This window comes from Neopelma chrysocephalum, unplaced genomic scaffold (assembly GCF_003984885.1).
Source record: "Neopelma chrysocephalum unplaced genomic scaffold, ASM398488v2 Primary Assembly neopelma1_76, whole genome shotgun sequence".
NCBI classification, from domain to species: Eukaryota; Metazoa; Chordata; class Aves; order Passeriformes; family Pipridae; genus Neopelma; species Neopelma chrysocephalum.
In genome coordinates, this window is record NW_020897737.1 from 13,047,616 (window position 1) to 13,067,556 (window position 19,941).

The following is a 19,941-nucleotide window of genomic DNA, read 5'->3' on the forward strand; positions in this document are numbered from 1 at the left end:
CACCCCAGCACCACCATAATCACCCCTAAACTCTGTCCCTGAGTGCCACATCCAGATTCCTCTTAAACATTGCCAGAGATGGTGGCTCTAGCTCTACCACCTCCCTGGGGAACCTTTTCCCGTGTATAATCACTCTTTCAGTGACATCTTTTTCCCATCTGATCTGAACCTCCCTTGGCACAACTTAAGGCCATTTCCTCTCGTCCTTTCACTTGAGATGTGGCAGAAGAGACCAACCCCCACCTCACTACAACCTCCTTTCAGGTAGTTGTAGAGTTGAGTTACCAGATCAAGAGATTTGAGGGGTCCTTTTGGTAATAAATATTCAAAAACCAGACAATTAATGACTCCATATAAGCTCTTCTAGGAAATTAGGGCAGATTTCATCCAAAGGCAATTCTGAAATATAGTGCAGATGTTCATATATAGGTTTAACCATTACAGAGAGGTAACTGCACCAAGGTCATTTGTAGACACTTCTGGAGTGAGCACAATACAGAAGAGATGCCCAGCTTGTACATACCATCATCAGTAAGTTCTCCCTTAAAACCCTTCCTTACAAGCCAAATTATTCTTATATAGCTCTACAAAATCTTAAATTGGTGTCAAACCTGTAACAATTTGTCATATAAAATCAATAGCTGCAATTTGTATCTTAGTGCAGCTGAAAGATATGGTCCTTTACATAAAGCAATAATTACATTGCAGTTAACTTGATAAGTTCAGCCACAATATGACATTACAGACAGATTAGGCCACAATAAACTCAAACAGAAACTAAGAAGAGAAATGTACTAGTGTTTTATCTCATGACCACACAGAAAAAAACCCAAACAAAATAAAAACAACAGTTTTGTGCTTCATGAGCAAAAACCGACTTGAAGAATTACAGGAAATATCCTTTTTTAAGACCTAAGTACTCTAACTGGTTTAAAGGTCTTTAAAAAACATGAAGTTAAATTCGAGGTGGTATTATGCACCTCCAGTGGCACAGCACCACATTACAACATTATAAAAGCAAACAGCTGTAGTATCTCTTGCTGTTACCTCCCATAAAACAATAATGACTCATCAAGGGTCAAACTTATTAATGAATAGCAATGGAAAATCCTGAAAACCAAAAGATAAGTAGGCTGTATTTAAAGTTGTATATATGTTTGACTCAGCCAAAAGCTGCCTGACAACTTTCCCTCGTTATAAACTATTTCCCATGACAAAGTATTTTCACTGAGGAAAAAAAGTATTGGGACAAAGGGTGAGTGTTTCATTTCGCTATAGGAGTACAAACTGAATCACACACTTTTGACACCTGATGGTTCTTGTACTGCTGGATTTTGAGGGATTTGAGGAGGAGGACTGAACAAAATCTTAACCCTCTAAATGTAATTTTTTGCAAAAGGGGAAAAATATCTCCTGCTGTCAACATCTTTTAAATAAAACCATCAGCTGCATCTCCCTTTTTTTCTTTTTTTCTTTTTTATTCCCCAGCAATTTCTTAAGAAAGGGAGGAGGAGAATCTGTTTTTTATTAGTTATTATTTTGGAAGGGACTTGGAAAAGTTAAATGACCTGCTGAGAACAAAGGCATTATATGCAAATGGTTTTCACTAGTTCTCACTGACGCTTGAGAGTCAACTAGAGCAGCAGATATTATTTCCTTATATAAAACAGAAACAGCTTTGTTTCACTTAGCTACATTTATTGGCTTGATTGATTTGTTTTGCTTTGGCTACATATCTGCTTTTTTGCTGGATTGATTATTTTTCTAGTTATTTTTAAGAGCTGAGTTGTATTGTCGCTCTGTATGTCTTGTGAGACTCTTTCTGGGTCAATAAAACTTGTTTAACATTTTTTCTGGGAAAAATGAAAGAGCCTTGGCCTGAAAGAGGGCACAAGAGGCCAGGAGACTTGCCATAATCCTAATTTCAAAGTGTTACTGAGGACTACCTGATGTTTCCTTGCTCTCTACACTTTAATATCACATACTTCTTCTAGGAAGAGGAAGGGGAAGCACCTTGACTAGCGATGACTTAACTACAATGAGATACTGAAAGGTGATACCACAGCGATAGGAAGAGCCCTCAGGCTGTTGATATAAAAAACAACGTACAGCCTGATCTTCCAGGAAAAGGACTTGGACCTGAACACTTAAAGGAAAAATTTCTCTTCTGTTTAAGTCAGGGGTTCAAAATATTCTTTTACTGGTGTACTACACCCAGCACAGGCTGCAGGTACCACCTGTGCCAAGGGTAATTTGTCCACTTGTGAGTTACATACAAATAGTGATACACAGTCCTGCTACCACCTAAGCATCTGTAGCCTAGACTTTTTAACACTTATTACCATTATTTATGGACTCTTAATCACAGTGTCTACCTCAGACCCCAATAAGGAAGAACGGTAATGTATTTTCACCCTAGAATCATAGAATGGTTTGGGTTGGAAGGGATATTAAAGATCACCCAATTCCAAACCCCCTGCCTTGGGCAGGGACACTTCCCCATAGGCAGCTGGCTGGCTGTTGTTTTCTGGATGACAATTCTTAGTCATCCAGAAAATTAAGTTGCATTCATTGCCGCTGAGTTTCTGCACCTTTTCTATGATGGAGAAAAACTTATTTGTCACAGTACATTGAGACTGGTTTTCTGGATGGTGTGCACACACACAAAAGGAGAGTTTTGAAAATGAGCCAAAATACACATCAGTATTACAAAGACTCTTCCATCAATGCACTCATGCAAAATGTATCACACAAACTTCAAATACACTTTTTGTCAAGTCACCACTTACATGCCAACTTTCTCTTTTTTAATTTTTCAGGACAGAGTCAGATTCCCTCCAGAAGCCCTCCTGAAACACCGTGTCTGGCTGTGTTTTCCCTCTCTCTCCACCTCCTGGTCACACTGGGGGTTTGGCACTTGTAACCAGGGAACCCAACCTTGTCATTGGGAAGTTTTCCTCACCAGGGGACCTCACTGGGCAGAACAGGCCTGTAGCTTCCAGAGCCACGTGACAGAAACACCAGTAGCTGAAAACAGACGGAGCACTAGGTGTTTATGTCCCACATTTTGTTCCAAAAAACCAAAGGCAGCAAAACTCTGAGGTGGCAAATCTGCTTTTTCATTTGGTTCTTGGAGTCCAGTTTCAGTGCTGCCAGCGTGAATGTTTTAATTTGGAATTTGTGGGTTTGCTTTAATGACAGGAGAAAAGACTCAGAAAACTACAGTGTCACATTATAACTGACCCTAGTGAGATGTTTTGCTTAAGATCTCATCTGCTGTCCTTCAGAGACAGCTGAAAGGAGGAGCAGGAGTAATCATCCTCTGTGTCAGACAAAAACTGGAAGTTGGAAGGCCCTCCCATTTTGTGAAACATAAAAGAAGGAAACCTTGTGAAACTGCAGACTGTGGAACTTTAGCTTCTGTTTTCACTCTTCAGCATCTTGGGACATCAGTAAGAACATTTTTTTTCCACAAGAAATATAGTATTTCTTCAGCGAAAGGGTGAAGCTGACTGAGGAAAGAGGATTGAAGTTCATAAAACATCAACACAGAGGAAGGAAGTGATGTATTACTACAAAGTCCACTTCTAAATCAGCCAAAAAGCTTTAGAAGGCTGAACTCAGTATTTTCCCTTTTTGTCATGAAGCACTGCTCCCAAATGTGAGCATCATGGAAAAGCTGGATACCTAAGCTAAAACTGTGCAATAAGAAATTGTTACTGTGACAATGTAACTTAGTTAAAAACAGCACCTTTGGTGGGGGGGAAAAAAGTATTTAAAAACTCATCAGAATCATTGTAGCTGACACCTATGCAAACTAAATAGGTTTATTTCTGGAAATGTTCGATTCAGGTAGCATAGATGGTCCTGTGTAAAACTTAGGTTGGAAGGGTCCTCCATACAAACAAAGTGCAGAAGTTTTGTTTCAGGCCAGAACTGCAACTACCCTATTTCACAGCCAAAAAGCACCCAGAGGACAGAACCACTCCCCTGGGCTGGTGATGAGCAGTGACTGCAACACTTCCCTCCTGGCTGAGCCCTCGAACATGGGGAGTGATTCATAAGGACTCGCATGAAGTCATTTTGATTCGGAACAGTTGCACCTTTTTCTTTCAAAGGAAAGAGAGGAAGGGAATAGAGTAAAATAGAATGTTATCCATTGAGGTAAAGGAGATGGTTACCTTTGACTTTTTTAACAAAGGGCCCTTTCCCCGTGGCGGGGAAGAGAGACAACATCCCATGCCCAGACTGTGCTGCCGCTGCAGTGAAGCTCAGCAGGTACTTGGCTACCCTGGGTACAGAGCAGCTCAGTGCAACAGCTGGGATTCCCCTTCACAGAAGGATTTGAATGTAAGAATTGTACACACTGTGATTGTCTTTTTGTGTCCTAACCTCCAAGCGTTTGTCTCAGATTTCATGTATTTTTCAAAATGAAATTTGATTAAAAATAAAAACCTAAAACAAAACCAAAAACCTGGATGAGAGCAATCGTTTGGTCTACAAGAGTTATTTATTTGTATTCCAGTTGTTCCTACAATCAGCAAGGCTCCTGTGCAATCAGAAAGTCCAAAAGGTGATATCTGTTGGTCCTAAAAGTCTGAGCTGCCTGCCCTCATTTCAAGGACCATATGACTTCTAAAAATCCAGTAGCCACTCAAGCAGCCCTCCACTTTACAAAAGGTGTAGAATCACAGAATTGTTTGGGTTGGAAAAGATCTCTAAATGTCATCAAGTCCAACCATAAACCCAGCACTGCCAAGACCACCACTAAACCATGTCCCTAAGCGCCACATCTACAGATCTTTTAATTACCTGCTGGGATGGTGACTCCACCACTTCTCTGAGCAGTTTGTTCAAATGTCTGACTGCCCTTTCCATGAGGATTTATTACTAATATGTATGCTAAACTACACCTCCCCTGGTGCAACTTGAGGCTGTTTCCTCTCATCCTGTCACTTGTTACCTGGGAGCAGAGCCCGACCCCCACTTGGCTACAACCTCCTTTCAGGTGGTTGTGGAGAGCAATAAGGTCTCCCCTGAGCCTCCTTTTCTCCAGGTTATCACCACCAGTTCCGCTCAACCGTTCCTCATAAAACTTGTGCTCCAGATCCTTCACCAGCTCCATTGTTCTCCTCAAGGAAGGGTTGTTTTCTTCTAAAGGAAGGTCTGCTCTTCAGGGGAAGGCCTTTGGGGTGCTGGCCTCAAGGCAGTCCCCATGCCCCAAAGGATGTGGGGCTGTGCCTGCCCTTGGTGGCCATGCACTGGACACAGCTGGGAGTGGCAGTGGGATGAAATTACTGATGAGGTTATTCACATGCAAAGGAGCATCTTTTTTTTTTTACATTAATGAAAGATGTGATGAAAACCAATCCTCTAGCTCAGTGATTAATTGGTCTGCAAAACTGGTGCAATGAGTGCAGAAAGCTGCCTTGTTATGTCTGCTCAGTTAAAGAACCTCAGCATTTCGATGCCAGCTGTGTGTGGAGAGACAGGCCCTCACATGTGTCCAGACATGGCTCTGACGGACCATCAGGCAGAGAGAGACTAAAGACAAATTTCTTGCCAGCAGTGCCCCCTGCCCAGAGGGCTGGTAGGGAAATACAGTCTGCCAGGAGCAAGGACTTCATATCTAATTTATCAGCTAAAGCCCATGTTTTGAGTCACACTTGAAAACAAACCAGGAGACAGTGCATTTCAAGACCACACTTCCCTCTTTGCAAAGGGCCCCACGAGACAAAGGGATGTTGAAAAAGCACATCCTAAAATAATTTGTTTTAGCTGTACTAATTGCATTCCCATACAGTGCTGTATCTAGCAAGAATCCAGACTGGAATTATAAAATTCTTTAATCATTGCACTGCCTGCCACATCAAAAAAGGCAGGTCACATCTTTTAGCCATTGCAGATGAATATTTTTTCAGACATGGAGGTGTAACTTGGTCATCTTCTTCCTTTAACAATCTCTTCACCTCCTCTCCCCTCTCTTCTCCTTTCCCTTTACCCTTTCCATTTTCCTTAAACCTTTTCCCTTAATCTTTCTTTTCTAAACTATGGTCAGATCTTGGGTTTATATCTCATCTCAGGTGCCTTCCAGTCACACTGTACAGAAGCCATCTAAAACCTCTCCCTCCAATTCCTTCCTCCCCACACCAGTCACACAGCTCTGTCTTTCACCTCTTTTAGACTGACAGGCACTGTGTGAATGCTGATTTGGCCTTTACTAATTACATACTAAGAACAGCATTTCTCTCCACTTCTACATGAAATTAAAAAGGTGTTTCCATATTTTTTGAAGAAGGAAAGACCTTTGACAAGAGTCCCAAAAGAAAGTTGCAACAAAATTTAAATTCAACTAATAAATAGGCATTAAGCACATTTGCACAGGGGTTCACACGTATAAATAGTCAAAAGCGAATGGTAAAAGACAATTTGTCAGTCAAGGCCAATAGGTTCAGCTCCAAAAACACTTTGCAGGACTCATATCATAAAGGTTACAAGTGGTAACAGGATTTTATTGCATTTTTCTCAGTCTGTTTCAGAGCAGATGCTCACAAGCATTAACATGGGACGTACACATAGCCAGGAAAAGGGTGAAGCAATCCCCACTTTAGCCTGAAGAAACAGAACTTGAAGCCTGGCAAAGGAAAGGGAGAGCCACAGAAAGTCACAAAGCCCCTGTGGTGTGGGGAGCCAGATGCATGATTATTATTATTATTATTATTATGATTGAAAAAATATAAAACTTTGCCAGAAACAGGAAACTGATTGATGCACAAAGATGTCCTCAAAAGCATGCTGAAAATGTTTCTGAATGTGATTTTTCTCTCTTTTTTTTTCTTTTGATAGTGAATTTTTTTCAACTGAATTTTTAAGTTGGCATGAAAAAAAAAGAAAAAAAAACAGAATATTCCCACATCTGGTTTTTAATTATTTTTTCTCTCTTTTTTTTTTTCTCTCTAAATTACTTTTTTTGTTTCAGCCTTTGAGAAGAAATCATCAATGTCACATATCACTAAGCATGATACCCTCACTGTATGGCACAAGAACACAGGCTGAGCAGTTCCTGTCTCCTGTGAAGAGCAAGAATTTTAAGAATGAGGATCTGAATTTTAAGAAGAGGAAGAGGAGGAGGAGAAGGAGGTGCGTGGTATTTTCCAAATTATTACACTTCCTGACGCCAATCCCTTTTGCCCTCCAAAAATTGCTCTGCTGTTCTTCTTGGCCAGAGATTGGAAAGAGAAACTGAGCCAGGGCACAAGTGGTGACCTGGAGGTAAAAGAGCAGCAGGTAAGAACTGAGCTGCAAGGGAACAGAGGAGCCCTGACAGGGGCTGTGCTCAGTGATACAGAGGACAGAAATAACACATTTATTTCGTTGCTGTATCATCCATCTGTTTTTAAATATAATTATTGCTGTGATTTCTGTGTTCTGCTTGGTGCTGTATGAGCACCTCCACTCACAAGTGTGAGCTGTGTGACTATAGAAGGGCCTGGATGCCCTCTACATGTTGTTTACAACTCTACTGTTTATTACTCAGATTTGCAGCAGCACTTGGGACATTTTAACATCCCTGTTTATTGTATTTTCCCAGAACTGCAGTTAAGGCCATTCCCAGGGGTTATGTATGACCGTCTTTCAGATTTCCTGGGAGAAGTTTTGAATGACTGGCAGACCTTGACTTGTCCTTCCTTCTCTGGGTGGTGACACAGCAAGTGTCTGTCTTGAAAGTTCACTCAACATGCAGAACATGGGCAGCACATACTTCTTGTGTTTTTTTCCAGTTTCATTGTGAACAAGAGGGACAGCTTTGAAAACTAATGAGTACAATAACAATTCACACATTTAAGGAGGAGGAATCTCCACTTCTCCCACTTCTAGTACCTTGGTGGCCCACACCTACGTATTCCATATGGCAAGAGCATAAGGCTGATAATCTGCTACAGTAAAGAAATTTTTGAGATATCCTTGTACATTATTCTTGTCAAAGAATGGCTGTAAAAGTGAGCTCATTTTTTCATGTTTGAAAGGGACCCTGGTAAGAGACAAAAAGGAGTTAGTCTGCTCATCTTGTGCTTTATCTAAGTTTATAGTGAGGCCAGATTAACTGGTTAGTGTTTTCCTCTGTGAGCTCCCTTTCGTTCAATATGATGTATGGAAATGGCTCACAAAGAACACCAGCAAGAAATAAGTGTGGACATACTTGATACAGAATCATAGAATGTTAAGGGTTGGAAGTGACCTTTAAGATCATCTAGTTCCAAACCCTCTGCCATGGGTAGGGACACCTCTCACTAGACTATTCACCATTAAGTCAGCTAAGCCTGAGGACAGTCATTCCCATAGTATGACACTCAGCAGTTGAGCAGAGTACTAAAAAATACTGAAAACAAGCAAGGAAGGTGATTATTTTAAATATGCATCATGAAATCATGTGTCTCTGGGTGCTGCAATCCTTGCTGCAACTTCTGTTTCAACTTCTGGGATAGTCCAAGTTTAGCCCCTTCTCTTCCCCTCTCTCTCTCTTTCTGCAGAGATGTTAATATCACTGAAATCACCCAAACAACCAAAACAACCAAATATCAGCTCCTTAATTCTTTTGAGGGCTAAGGCTGACCCATACCACATGCAAGCTTTCCCTCACCCACTTCGAGCCACAGAAAGGAGGAAGAAAATCAGCTCAAACAAAAGGCTCAAGCCCTGGAATGCAGGCAATGCTCAATTATTTGCAGATGGAGGATTGTCTAAGCTCCCACTCTGAAAAAAAAAAGCACATATACATAAAAGATACTGCTGGCTTGGAAACACACAGATGCTTCAGGAAACAGTGTGTTTCCTTCAAGGGGTATTTCTTGGCCTGATAAAAGTCCCTCCCTACAAACCTTGGGAATAGGTCATCTTGGCTGTAACAGCACTAGTATTTAAAAAACAAACAAGTAACAAAACAACCCCCTCCAAAGCACCCCCATTAAAACAAAACAAAACAAAACAAAGCCCACTGTGTACTTTTATGACTTTATACTACACTGCTCCTCATTTTTTCAGTTATAGATATCACAGGAAGGATTTAGAGCTTAATCTATGTATATTTGCTATTATACTTTCAGGGGGATAAATAAAAGTTAACTGTGCTGAAGAAATGTCTTAACAAGACAGTGTGACAAATGCATTCATTGCAATGGAATAAGATGCCCTATTTATTTTTGTTAAACCAGTAGGAAGCAATATTTGTTTTATTCTCTCTAGGCATCCAAAATGTCAAGAAAACCGTCATACAGAGCTGTCCTACTTTCCAGCTGGAATATTGTGCCTGGGTAAGTGAAACCCTGCACAGAACATTGTTCACCAAGTGCCCTCTGCTGGCTTTTTATTCCCAGAAAAAAGTGTCTCTGTTGAAGCCATAAACCGAAAGGTAAAAACGAAAAGGGCTTTTCAATCCCCAACCCTTATTTCTGCTTTTAGAAGAAAAAAGCACTGCTGTCAGATTTGAGCACTTGCAACAACCCACAGAGCAACATTTCATAAAACTGGGTTTGTGTGGAACCACAAAGGAGGCAAAAAGGGGCAGGAAGAAACACAACTCCTCCCAAACCCCCGAAGTTAACCCCATCACAGCTCTAGAAACGCAACACAAGCAGGAACACATTTATTACAACTGCCTTTCAGCAGGACAAAGCTCTTAAATGCTTCCTGAAGATAAGAAATGTCAGGAATCCATAAGCCAGGTGCTCTGTGCCTCCTCGTGGAGGCCTGGAGAAGCCTCTTTCACTTCTTATTTCTGATGGCATTTAACAGAACATATTAATCATAAACTTCTATCCACTTGGCTCAAAGTAGTAAACCCCTCATCAGCTCCTAATAGCCCTTTTGGAGGAAAAGGAAAGGAAAAACCCAGCTTGGCAAGCAAACGTCTCTATTAATAATTCTCAAAACACACATGGAATTTCCCTCCAAATTTACACTGGCTGAAAGCCAAGATGACAATCCTATCTCTTCTGCTGAAGTAAGACAGTCTTCTATCAATAAAACAAAAAGAAAATACCTTGAAAAATGTGTGTACCAAAGGTTGGTAATCAGATATTACTCTGAAATTAGAGAGAATGAGAAAATGAAAGGCAATTCTGCTATGTGATTCTTTCTCCCTTAAAAAACCATTGTCTCTAAATTCAGAGAAATTAAATAAAGGTAAAAAGAAGGTCTAAAAGGTGAGTATATCTGAAAATAAAACTTTGTCCTTGATTTCCCCAGTCCACATTTGTTTGTCCCATGCCCACTAAATGCCCAAGCTTCTAGCACTGACAACAGTGTGGGTAGCTCACTTTTTGTAACTACCTTGAAAGATGTTTCAGGCCCTGAGGAGGAGCTGGATCCTTAGTAACTCTTCTTACAACTCACAGCCCCAGCCCTCAGTCACTGGTCTGAGGCCATCATTTGAGAGTGTTGCTGTTGTTTAGCAGTGAGCTCACATTAGGTGAGCTGTTCAATTTGCACACTTGATTGTCAGCATATGCTACTGTGACAATCCAGCCTGGAAGTCACCAAGTCAGGGATGAACATGAAGGTATACAGAGGATTATTGGCATCTTCATGGCTTGGGTGTCTGGATTCAAGGAAGAATGTCAGAGGACTGTAAAGAGGCCCCATCTGGATGATCCACCAACATGCAACAGCTGGTCACTGCATGGTAACAGCAATGGTTTTGAAAAATCATCATTTCTCAGGGCACCTGAATCCAAGATTCAGAATCTAAGAAAGCTTTGTGTCACCACAGCTGCACTTACCATAGGAGAAACCCTAAATTCATACACATAACCCTGCTGTGGCGAGGGAGTTAATGGGAAGATTTAACTCAGAGGAAGAGTTGAGCTCAATTTAGATCACTCTTGAAGCAAAGGAAGGTACTTTTAACACAGGCAGCAGCTGTTCTCTCTCTGCCCTGGGGATTTCAATACCATTTCTGTTTTGTGATACTTTCTTATGTTACCAAATTTCTTTTAAAACTCCTGCTGGTGTAGGAAAGACATGCACTTTAAAGATTTGTTACATTTTATATGAACAATGACCTCCCATATTCTGCTAAGCCTCTGTGTATAAAATTGATACTAAAAACATCCACTTTGTACAAGCAAAACTCAGAGGAAAGTTTTTGCACTCAATTATATATTGGCAGTGTTTTAAATTCTGTTTCTTACCAACTTGATAATTTCATGAAGAATTTGATGGATAAGCAAAAAAGATTTCAGAGAATGTCCAAAATCCACTTGATGAACCATGCCTGCTACCATGATGACTTGGTTTCTGTGCGTGATTCCTCACTGGATGTGGTGATCTGCACAGGGAATCTCTAGGAAATCCCCCAAGAAAACACTGCCAGCTTTGAAGAAGAAAATTCAGATCATCTAAATCCAAATGTGGGGTTTTTTTAGTGACAAAAAATTAGAGGCTCCAGAAGCAAAAAAATGCTCATTCCATGAACACTGACTGAGCAAGCTGAGCATGCCCAACATTCATACCTGAACTTCATTCCTTCTCTTTGGCATTTCATAATGTAATTTCACAGATTCTGTTGGATTCTATATGGAAAAAATGTACCAAAGAAGTGAACTGAAATGCAGAAAAACTGCTAAAATGCACCAGTCAAACAAAAGTGAAGCGACAAGGATGACATAAAGGCAGAAATTAATTTATTTATACATCATTATTCCAGACATTCAATAGTACTTCTTTGGAGAAAGCTTTATTACCCTAAAGCAGGGGAAGTTAGGATAATTTGAGGCTGCTTTTTCCATTCACTACTAGTCATAGAACTGCTTTAACATGGATACTGTCCTTAAAAGTTGTGCGTCACATCAGCGGATATCTTCTCCTTCATTTCAAGACCTTTTAAAACTATAATGGGCCAATGGATGAATTTTTCAAAGTGCTACTCTTGTGGCAGTTGTGTCCTGCTGCTGACTGATATTCAGAATAGCTTTGTGAAAATGGGATTCTTTGAAATCCAAAAAAAATATATAATTTTTTAATTAATACCAAGCTAAATGAAGACGTGGAAGATGTCTATTCCCTCTACAGCTGATCCTGGCTTGTAGTTCACAGACACAGGCCTGAGCATATAAACCTTGAACCATGCACTCATTCCTCTCTATTCCCATTCTTCAATCCACTACAAATGCCAAATCCCTACAAAACATCTGCCCTCAGCTTCTGAAAGGGCCTCCAAGTCTCTTTTTGCCCCATTAGAACCGGCTTGACACTGGTGCATTGAGAGGACTTGTTCCAGAACACACCCACACCACTCTCTCCAGCTGGAAAAGGTGAAAAAAAATGCTCTGTGTCTCAGGCCAGGCTCCTTGTCCTCTGTAAGGCCTCTCCCTCAGAAAGGCATGGAAATTCCTGCAGCTGGGAATCAATCAGCTTGGTATCAGCATTCACTAGAGTGTGAATAGGTCAAGCAGGTGAAAACGTTTCCATTGGTCCATGATATATTTGATACTACGCCCTAAATTTAAACATTTCTGGTGTTGTTGTTGTTTTTTTTTTATTTGCCAGTTAGTTTTAGCACATTCTTCACCATTGCCCCAATGCCATCGAAGATATTGTGCAATTCTGTTTCACACATAAATGCTGGGGTAGTCACCACCTTGTTTTTTGTATCCACGTGAGCTTCGTAAAAGGGAGTTAAGGAAAACACAGACATTTTGTGTCTGTAAAATGAAGCAGTGCTGACAAAACCTCACAACTCCACTATCCTATAAAAAAGCACCTCCAAATACATTACACCACTCAGCTGCAAAGACAGCTGCAGCCTATAATCCAAGACAGTAGAAGCTATTTTTGCCAGAAATACAAACACCACAAGAGAAATCTGTGGAAACACAAGAAACCTACAAAATTCACTGACTGTGATAAGATGTCTCTGAATACAGTCTGATTGCAGAACTAGCCTTCAGGAAAAGAACAAAGATCTCAAAGAGAACCGACCAGTTGTAACTCGTGCAAGTTTTATGTGCAGATTCACTCAGTATTTACTGCATTTCCAGGTGTCCAAGGGAGTTCCAAGGCAACAACTGAGAATGACACCCTGACTCACAGCTGTGCAGTTACACAGCTGTGCACAGAAGACACTGTTTCTAATCCTGCACTGGATCACATGCTATCTGCTTTACACTAAATATTCCCATGAAACTCTAAGTGGAAAAGCCCAGATCCTACATATATTCATTCCTTTAATGACACATTTACAAACTGTCTCTCAACAGGAAAATTATCAGGAAAGGATATAGTTACTTCTTTCACACAGTGTTTTGCTCCCAGCTCTTTGATGGCTCCTGCAGTCCCAGCATAAGGCCACTTGCCACCTTCCTCTTCTTCGTGGCCCACAGTTACTTCAGCACCAGAGAGAACCTTTGCTGCCAACACTGGGGAAATGCAGCACAGGCTGCAACAGAAGGAATTGTAATTCTACACTCTTTCAAAACTTGCTAATAACTGAAAAGATTCAAATGGACACAGCCTTACACATCTGAGAGACATCACAAGGCAACTTCCACTCAGAATTTTCTTAGCTGCTTCTTTGACAAACACCTGCACACACACACACACACACCTTGAAAAACATACATACCCAATAGGTTTGCCTGCTTTGTGGAAGTCCTTCAAGACTCGTTCAACTTCTCTGTTCACCTTGCAATCTTTCCCATCAACAGCAAAGGTAGATCTGTCACAAGAAGAAACTTTATACATAACTCGGTATAAACCTACAGAGGTATCTGCCCTGAGACTGGCTCCTAAGGGTCATCACAAACTTAACAGCTTCTAAAAGGTGGTTGAAAAAGTCTCTAGTTGACCATCAATGCTTTAGCCAAAATGCTTCACTTCCAAGGCTTCGGTTTGTCAAAAAGTTCCTTACTTGATATAAACATCTAGAAACAAGAATTATGAAATCAGCTCTCTAGGATTACCGAGAAGTGGAACAGCAATCTTTTCAAAGAAGAAAAAAACGTAAAGAAGAAAAGGGAAATAACATTCATGTTTCTCAAAGCTAAAAAAAGGTAGGTTTTTTGAACTAGATATTATGTTATCATTACTAATGCAAGGGGGGATTTTTTTGGTAGGCAGAGAGGAAGAAACAGAATAACAACACTACAAACACCTGAAACTATTGAAGTTCTACCTTCATTTCCCTCAGTCCCAAAATGAAACACCTCTAGGTGTAGGAAAATACATAAACTCCAGAATTCTCACCATCATTGTTAAGAAATTATAAAACAAGACAATTACAAGAATTCAAAAGGAGTTTTGCTTTTGAAGTAGGAGTTACATATGTAGTAAATAAGGCCATTTATTGCTTCCTGATTTTACTGTGTGAATCACAGTTCGCAGAATCACAGAATGGTTTGGGTTGCAAGGGACCTTAAATATCATCCAGTTTCAATTCCTCTGCCATGGGCAGGGACACCTTTCACTATCCCAGGTTGCTCAGAGCCCCATCCAACCTGGCCTTGAACACTTCCAGGGATGGGGCATCCACAGTTTCTGTGGACAACCTGTTCCAGTGCCTCACCACCCTCATAGTAAAGAAATATTTCCTAATATGAAGCCATTTGCCCTTGTCCTGCCACTCCAGGCCCTTGTAAAAAGTCCTTCTCCATCTTCCCTGTAGGCTCCCTTCAGGCACTGGAAGGCTGCAATTAGGTCACCCCAAAGCCTTCTCTTCTCCAGGCTCATTACCAAAAGTTAATTAGCAATATTTAGTTGAGGAGTCTAATGCTTAGTTGGCACTCACAAGTTTTTGGCAGCTCCAAATCCACCAGGGAATATCACAGCATCATGGTCTGCTGTGGTCAGCTTAGCCAGGCTTGCAATTTTACCACGAGCTATTCTTGCAGACTCCACTAAAACATTCCTTGAAGAATCAGAAATAAAACAATGAGATAAACTAAGAATCTGCACACAGAATAGCATGAATAAAGTTTTGTCAGAGGATGAGGAGGAAGGGAGGAAGCAAGAAGAACAGTGGTATTTAATAATTGAAGTTACTGATACTTCTAAAATACTACTACTGGAAAACACAGGCATTGAGACTGTATATAATAAAGTCCAGAAAACTCATTTAATATTTTCTCTCCAAAAAGAACACCAGATGGCATAAAGCTACCAAAGGCTTCAGCAAAGTGCTACAGGTTCTGTTAGAGGCTGCTATGTCTGAAGACCAAGAGACTGAGGCTCAGCAGTCATGGAAAACACATGAAACACAGGCTTACCTTGACTCAGCTTCAGCTGGCTGCCCTTTACTGTGGTCGATGACATGCATCTGAGGAACATCTGGAGCATACATGTGAACCTCAGCTCCCCCACGACTAAGGTGCACCAGCACACTACAAAAAAGGAGATAAAACACACAGAAAATCTTAAAAGAGAGGCTTTACTTGGCCCCTAAGTCTTGCTACCAATATTCTACCACCTGATTTTGAAAGAAGAGGAAAAAAAGACACATCCTACCAAAGCATACTGAGCACATAGCAGCAAAATCCCTGTATGGAACATCACAGTGCAGAGCAGAACACAAAGGCAGTTGGGAGGCAGGGTCAGGTAATCTGGAGATAAGTAATTTTGTTTGGTGCTTCTAAGAAGGCAACCAGGAAAAATTGCAACTTCCTTTCTCCAATTCCCAAGGTGTTATGGAAGAGTCCCACATTTAACACACCCATGTGTACATTTAACCTAGGCCTAGATGAAACATCTCTTATTAATTCACAGTAGGAGTTAATAATTCAACTTAAGTATTAACAATTCAACAAAAAGTAGTAACAGGAACAGAAACTCAAAGTGATTACGAAATTAAGTCTGTACTTAATTCTCTTGAGATTGATTCTGGAACTCTGAATTTCTGCTTCTGAAGAAAATACTCTCAAACTCTTTGCACTGGCATCACACACATTGTGCTGCATCTTTGGACAATCACTGAGTAGTGTAAGAACACAGCCTGAGCTCACTGTGAGAAAACTGTGAAGCTTCATCATACATCTTTCAGGGTAATTTTGATGGCCAGAGACAGCAAAACTAAATTAAACAGACTGCTGCAGTGTAACAGAGACTATTTTGGAGCCTATCTCATAAAGCAACTTACGCTGAAGCCTCGTGGATTTCTGTGCCATCGTAGACGCCACAACCAGACAGGACCTGCAGTGAGAAAATCAAGAGAGTATTTCAGGTGACACAAAACTTCCTACAGGATCTTTCACAAGGTAAGATGAAAACAAACAAACAAAAAGGATCAACAAACAACAAAAAACCTCCAACCTCCCTTCATCCCTCAAAAGAACAACTTGGCAACAAGCTCTGACACACTGCAGAACTGGCATTTCCTATTTATAGCAACCCATCACAGGGGTCAGAAATAACCAGTGTTTATTTCCTGGCTTATAAATTTATTCCCCAGTTAATAAACTGACGTGTTCTCCTTAGGTATGTTTTTACTGTGCACACAGTGGGTTGTTCTCAGTGCCATACATCTTTTCAATGAAGTGTCCACATCCATGTGAAACACCTTCTCATCCAGATGCTCATCAATCAGAAGTGGGATAAAAGTGCACTTTGAGGTGGCACTGAGCATAAACTACTTTACCTGCTGCTGTATTTTGTCTGAGGATCTGCATCAGAGATCAACAGCTAATTCACTTTCAATGCAATAGTGCAATTATGCTGTATTAGCCATGCTTTTCCTTAATAATATTGGTAATACCTTAAATTTGTTTATACACACTGGAAGATAAAAAGCACAAACAATCATCTACCATTGTGTGAGTGGAGAGTCTCTGACAAAGTAGAAAGAGAAAAAACATTTTTAAAAAAACAGGGGGAAAAACCATTATAATAACAAAATAAAACCAAAAAAATCCAAAGGATTATGTAGTTCCTGAAAGTATATTGATGAACTCTTGGGGGTTTTTTTTGTTTGGCTGTTTGTTTTGAAAGAAAAAAATCCAGTTGGGAAGTCAATTTCCTTTCCTCTTTTTTTTTTTTCCTCTTTTTCACTTTACTCTCTTCCCTCCTGGTTTTACCTCAGTTTTTTGAAGCTCAAAAGTTTTTAATCACAGACACATGAACAGAAACTCAGAACTGAAACTGTGTTAGTTAGAAATGTTAAAAATGTTACACTTGAAGGGGCTTTCAGGCCCTGATACCCAGTTCTCTGCTCTCAGGGGCATGACTTGCCACCACCACTTCACCAAATGAGCAAAATCCATGAATGTTCTTCTGCCCATGTTAATCCTGTTCTGATATTTAAGAGCTGCCTTTGACTTCACAACCTTTTTATCTTTCATTTATTTTAGAGTGAAAAACAGATATGCAACTGCGCTGTAATTATCTTTCATAAGCAACACTTTTTAAATGTTGAAACTCACTGAAACCGAAGTACTAAAATACTGTCCTCTTCTGTTATTTCAGTACTTTCTTGTTGCCAAATCTGTTTCCTACCTTAGTCAGAAATTTATGTCACTAAATCTTAAAAATAACATTTGTTTTCCTCTCTCTATTTAAAAAGCTGTGACTTGCTAAAATGACAGCATTGCTGGTGGGTTACCTGTTATCCATTTGGACCAGCATTCTGCCCATTCCAGAGCCAACTCTGCCCCTAACAGATTTCTTTGTGCAGGTAATGCCTTCTTATCTCTTTATGTTTAAAGCCATCTAGACTACACAAAGCTCAAGCTTCAAGGGCTGTTCACTGAGCTCCAAAACTGTGTGTCCATATGGGACACTACCTACAGCCTTGATTTTCCTTTGGCATCTCCTGGCTTTCTTCTTTCTTTTTTCCTCCATCTCCTGGCTTTCTTTTGTATCTGTGACATGCTCTACCTTCCTGCAGAAGAGCACAACCCAGCCTAAATATTTTCCTGTGCACACTCAGGACCTCCCCCAGTCACATCATAAACTATTTCAAGCTCTCCTGGGCTCCTTAGCACAAGAGAAACACGGAGTTGCCAAAGCAGGTCCAGCAGAGGGAAACGAGGATGACTGAGGGACTGGAGCACCTTTCTTATGAATAAAGGCTGAGGGAGCTGGGGCTGTTCAGCCTCGAGAAGAGACACTGAGAAGGGACCTCCCCCAGGTCTGTGGGGTCTGCAGGGAGGGGGCAGAGGATGGACCAGGCTCTGCTCGGGGGGGGGCCCAGCAATGGCACAAGAGGAACGGGCAGGAACTGATGCCCAGGAAGTTCCACTTGGACATGAGGAAGAACTTCTTTCCTGTGCAATGACCGAGCACTGAACAGAGACCAGAGAGGGTGTGGAGTCTCCCTCACTGGAGATATTCCAGAACCGTCTGGACACAATCCTCTCAGATAGCCCTCCTCGAGCAGGGAGGTGGGACCAGATGACCCACCGTGGTCCCTTCCAACCTCTCTGTGATTCTTTATAAACCAACTCCAGGCCAACAACAACTCCACAGACGTCAATTTTTACGCGTTCCCCACTCCTGCTCTGTCTTCCTCCAAGTTTCTCAGCTCCAGGCGGGTTTCTCTTCTCGAATTCAGCCTCTCCCGAGGGCTTCCAGCTGCCGCAGCCACCGGGTGAGCCTTTCCCGGCCCCTTCCTTGCACCCGCCCCACCGCCGGAGAGACTCCCCACCCTGCAGAGGGTGAAAAATAAACCAACGCGCTTCCCCTCAGCGCGGCCCCCGCGGCTCCTCCATTAACTCACCACAGCGACGCGGGCGGAGCGGCGGTGCCGGGCGGAGCAATGGAAGGAGGCGAGGCCGGCGGGTCCCGCCGCCCGCCGCAGAGCGGTGCACAGGGCCGGGCCGCGGGAGGTCAGCATGGCCAGGCGGCGGGAGAAGGGAGCGGAGGAACCGGGAGCCGGAACGGGGAGCAGGTCAGGAGGAGGCGGGCGCGGAAGGGCCGCGCTCCGAGGCCGCCGCGCCCTTGGCGGCGCCCCCTGGAGGCGCGGAGGGGCCCCTGAGGGCCCTTGTTCCCCTCCCGAGCCTCCTTTACTGGGAATAACTGTAAAAAAAAAACCCACCCATGGAAATAAGCCCTCGGGACTTGTTTTGAACACAAGCCTTGCAGCAAGAGGCGCCTAGGCCAGAGCTGTTAATGAAAATGGGGTAAACAAAACACAGGGACAGCCACATTGCTGCCTCTCTGGGACCCTGTGAAATACTGGGTTTTAGTGTTTCTTTTACCCTTCTCATTTGGTTTTTACTTTTTCCTTCTTTATTAAGGAAACCAAACTAGGGACATCATGAGAAATTTCCTCACTGAAGGCGTTATCAAGCGTTGGAATGGGCTGCCCGGGGGGGGTGGTGGATTCACCATCCCTGGAGGTGCTTTTGGACGTGGCACTTCGTGCATGGTCTGGGTGACAAGGATCGGTCATAGGTTGGACTCGATGATCTTGGAGGTCTTTTCCAACCTATTTCATTCTGTGAGATGTATAAGAAAGACAGTCCTGCTGAAATACACACTGACATCTGTATCTGATGTCAAGGTGCAAGTCTACAGGTATGGTCTCCACCTGCCCAGGACGAAGGCAAGGAAAGGTTGCTGCTTCCAAGCCTGGCTCAAGCCAACCCCGAGGCTGTCAGGCTCACAAACCACACCAACAAGCACAAGGATCAAGCCAAACTTTGGACCCCCCAAATTTAAAACCTCATACTTGAGTTTTCATTATTCTACCTATGACTATGGAAGGGCACAAGGGAAAATTGTATTTGCTTTCCTGTGCATCATAAAATTTGTTATGATTACCTAAAAGAATATTCTACTCTAAGAAAAACAAATCACTTTGCTATGTCTTATTTAAGTAGCAAGTGTATCTTTAATTTATACGCTGAAATTCTACAAATTGACTGTATGTGTTCGCTGTATATTTTGGACTCATTTTTCTCTTCAGCAGTTTTAATTACCTCTCCTCTACTCCAGAAGTGGGAAGTGACCAGAAAA

The 19,941-nt window shown here is 41.8% G+C and overlaps 2 protein-coding genes across 5 annotated transcripts in view; one reads left to right on the forward strand and one right to left on the reverse strand.

Annotated features, from left to right (window-relative positions):
• LOC113970281 (V-set domain containing T-cell activation inhibitor 1-like) overlaps window positions 1-4,390 on the forward strand; it is a 32,427-nt gene extending 28,037 nt beyond the window's left edge. For all 4 annotated transcript variants that reach the window (XM_027689048.1, XM_027689051.1, XM_027689050.1 and 1 more), the window contains one exon: window positions 2,820-4,390. In XM_027689048.1, coding sequence (XP_027544849.1) covers window positions 2,820-2,923 — 104 coding nt within the window. In that variant the 3' untranslated portion in view covers window positions 2,924-4,390. The remainder of the gene's footprint in view (window positions 1-2,819) is intronic.
• An 8,106-nt stretch (window positions 4,391-12,496) lies between these two features.
• On the reverse strand, window positions 12,497-18,896 carry GATD3A (glutamine amidotransferase like class 1 domain containing 3A). The gene is made up of 7 exons (XM_027688957.1): window positions 18,701-18,896; window positions 16,127-16,179; window positions 15,261-15,374; window positions 14,783-14,902; window positions 13,622-13,714; window positions 13,279-13,435; window positions 12,497-12,664 (listed from the first exon to the last, which is right to left on the reverse strand). The coding sequence occupies exons 1-7, from the start codon at window positions 18,815-18,817 to the stop codon at window positions 12,536-12,538; spliced, it is 783 nt and encodes a 260-aa protein (XP_027544758.1). The 5' UTR covers window positions 18,818-18,896; the 3' UTR covers window positions 12,497-12,535.
• Window positions 18,897-19,941: the final 1,045 nt, after the last annotated feature.

Excerpts from the sequence above, each read along its gene's own strand:
- GATD3A (XM_027688957.1), bottom strand. The coding sequence starts at position 18,817 with ATGCTGACCTCCCGCGGCCCGGCCCTGTGCACCGCTCTGCGGCGGGCG. Across the intron at positions 14,903-15,260 it reads CCAGCTGAAGCTGAGTCAAG|GAATGTTTTAGTGGAGTCTG; the intron begins GTAAGCCTGTGT and ends TGATTCTTCAAG. Across the intron at positions 12,665-13,278 it reads ACTGTGTGAAAGAAGTAACT|GAAGCTCACGTGGATACAAA; the intron begins ATATCCTTTCCT and ends ACTCCCTTTTAC.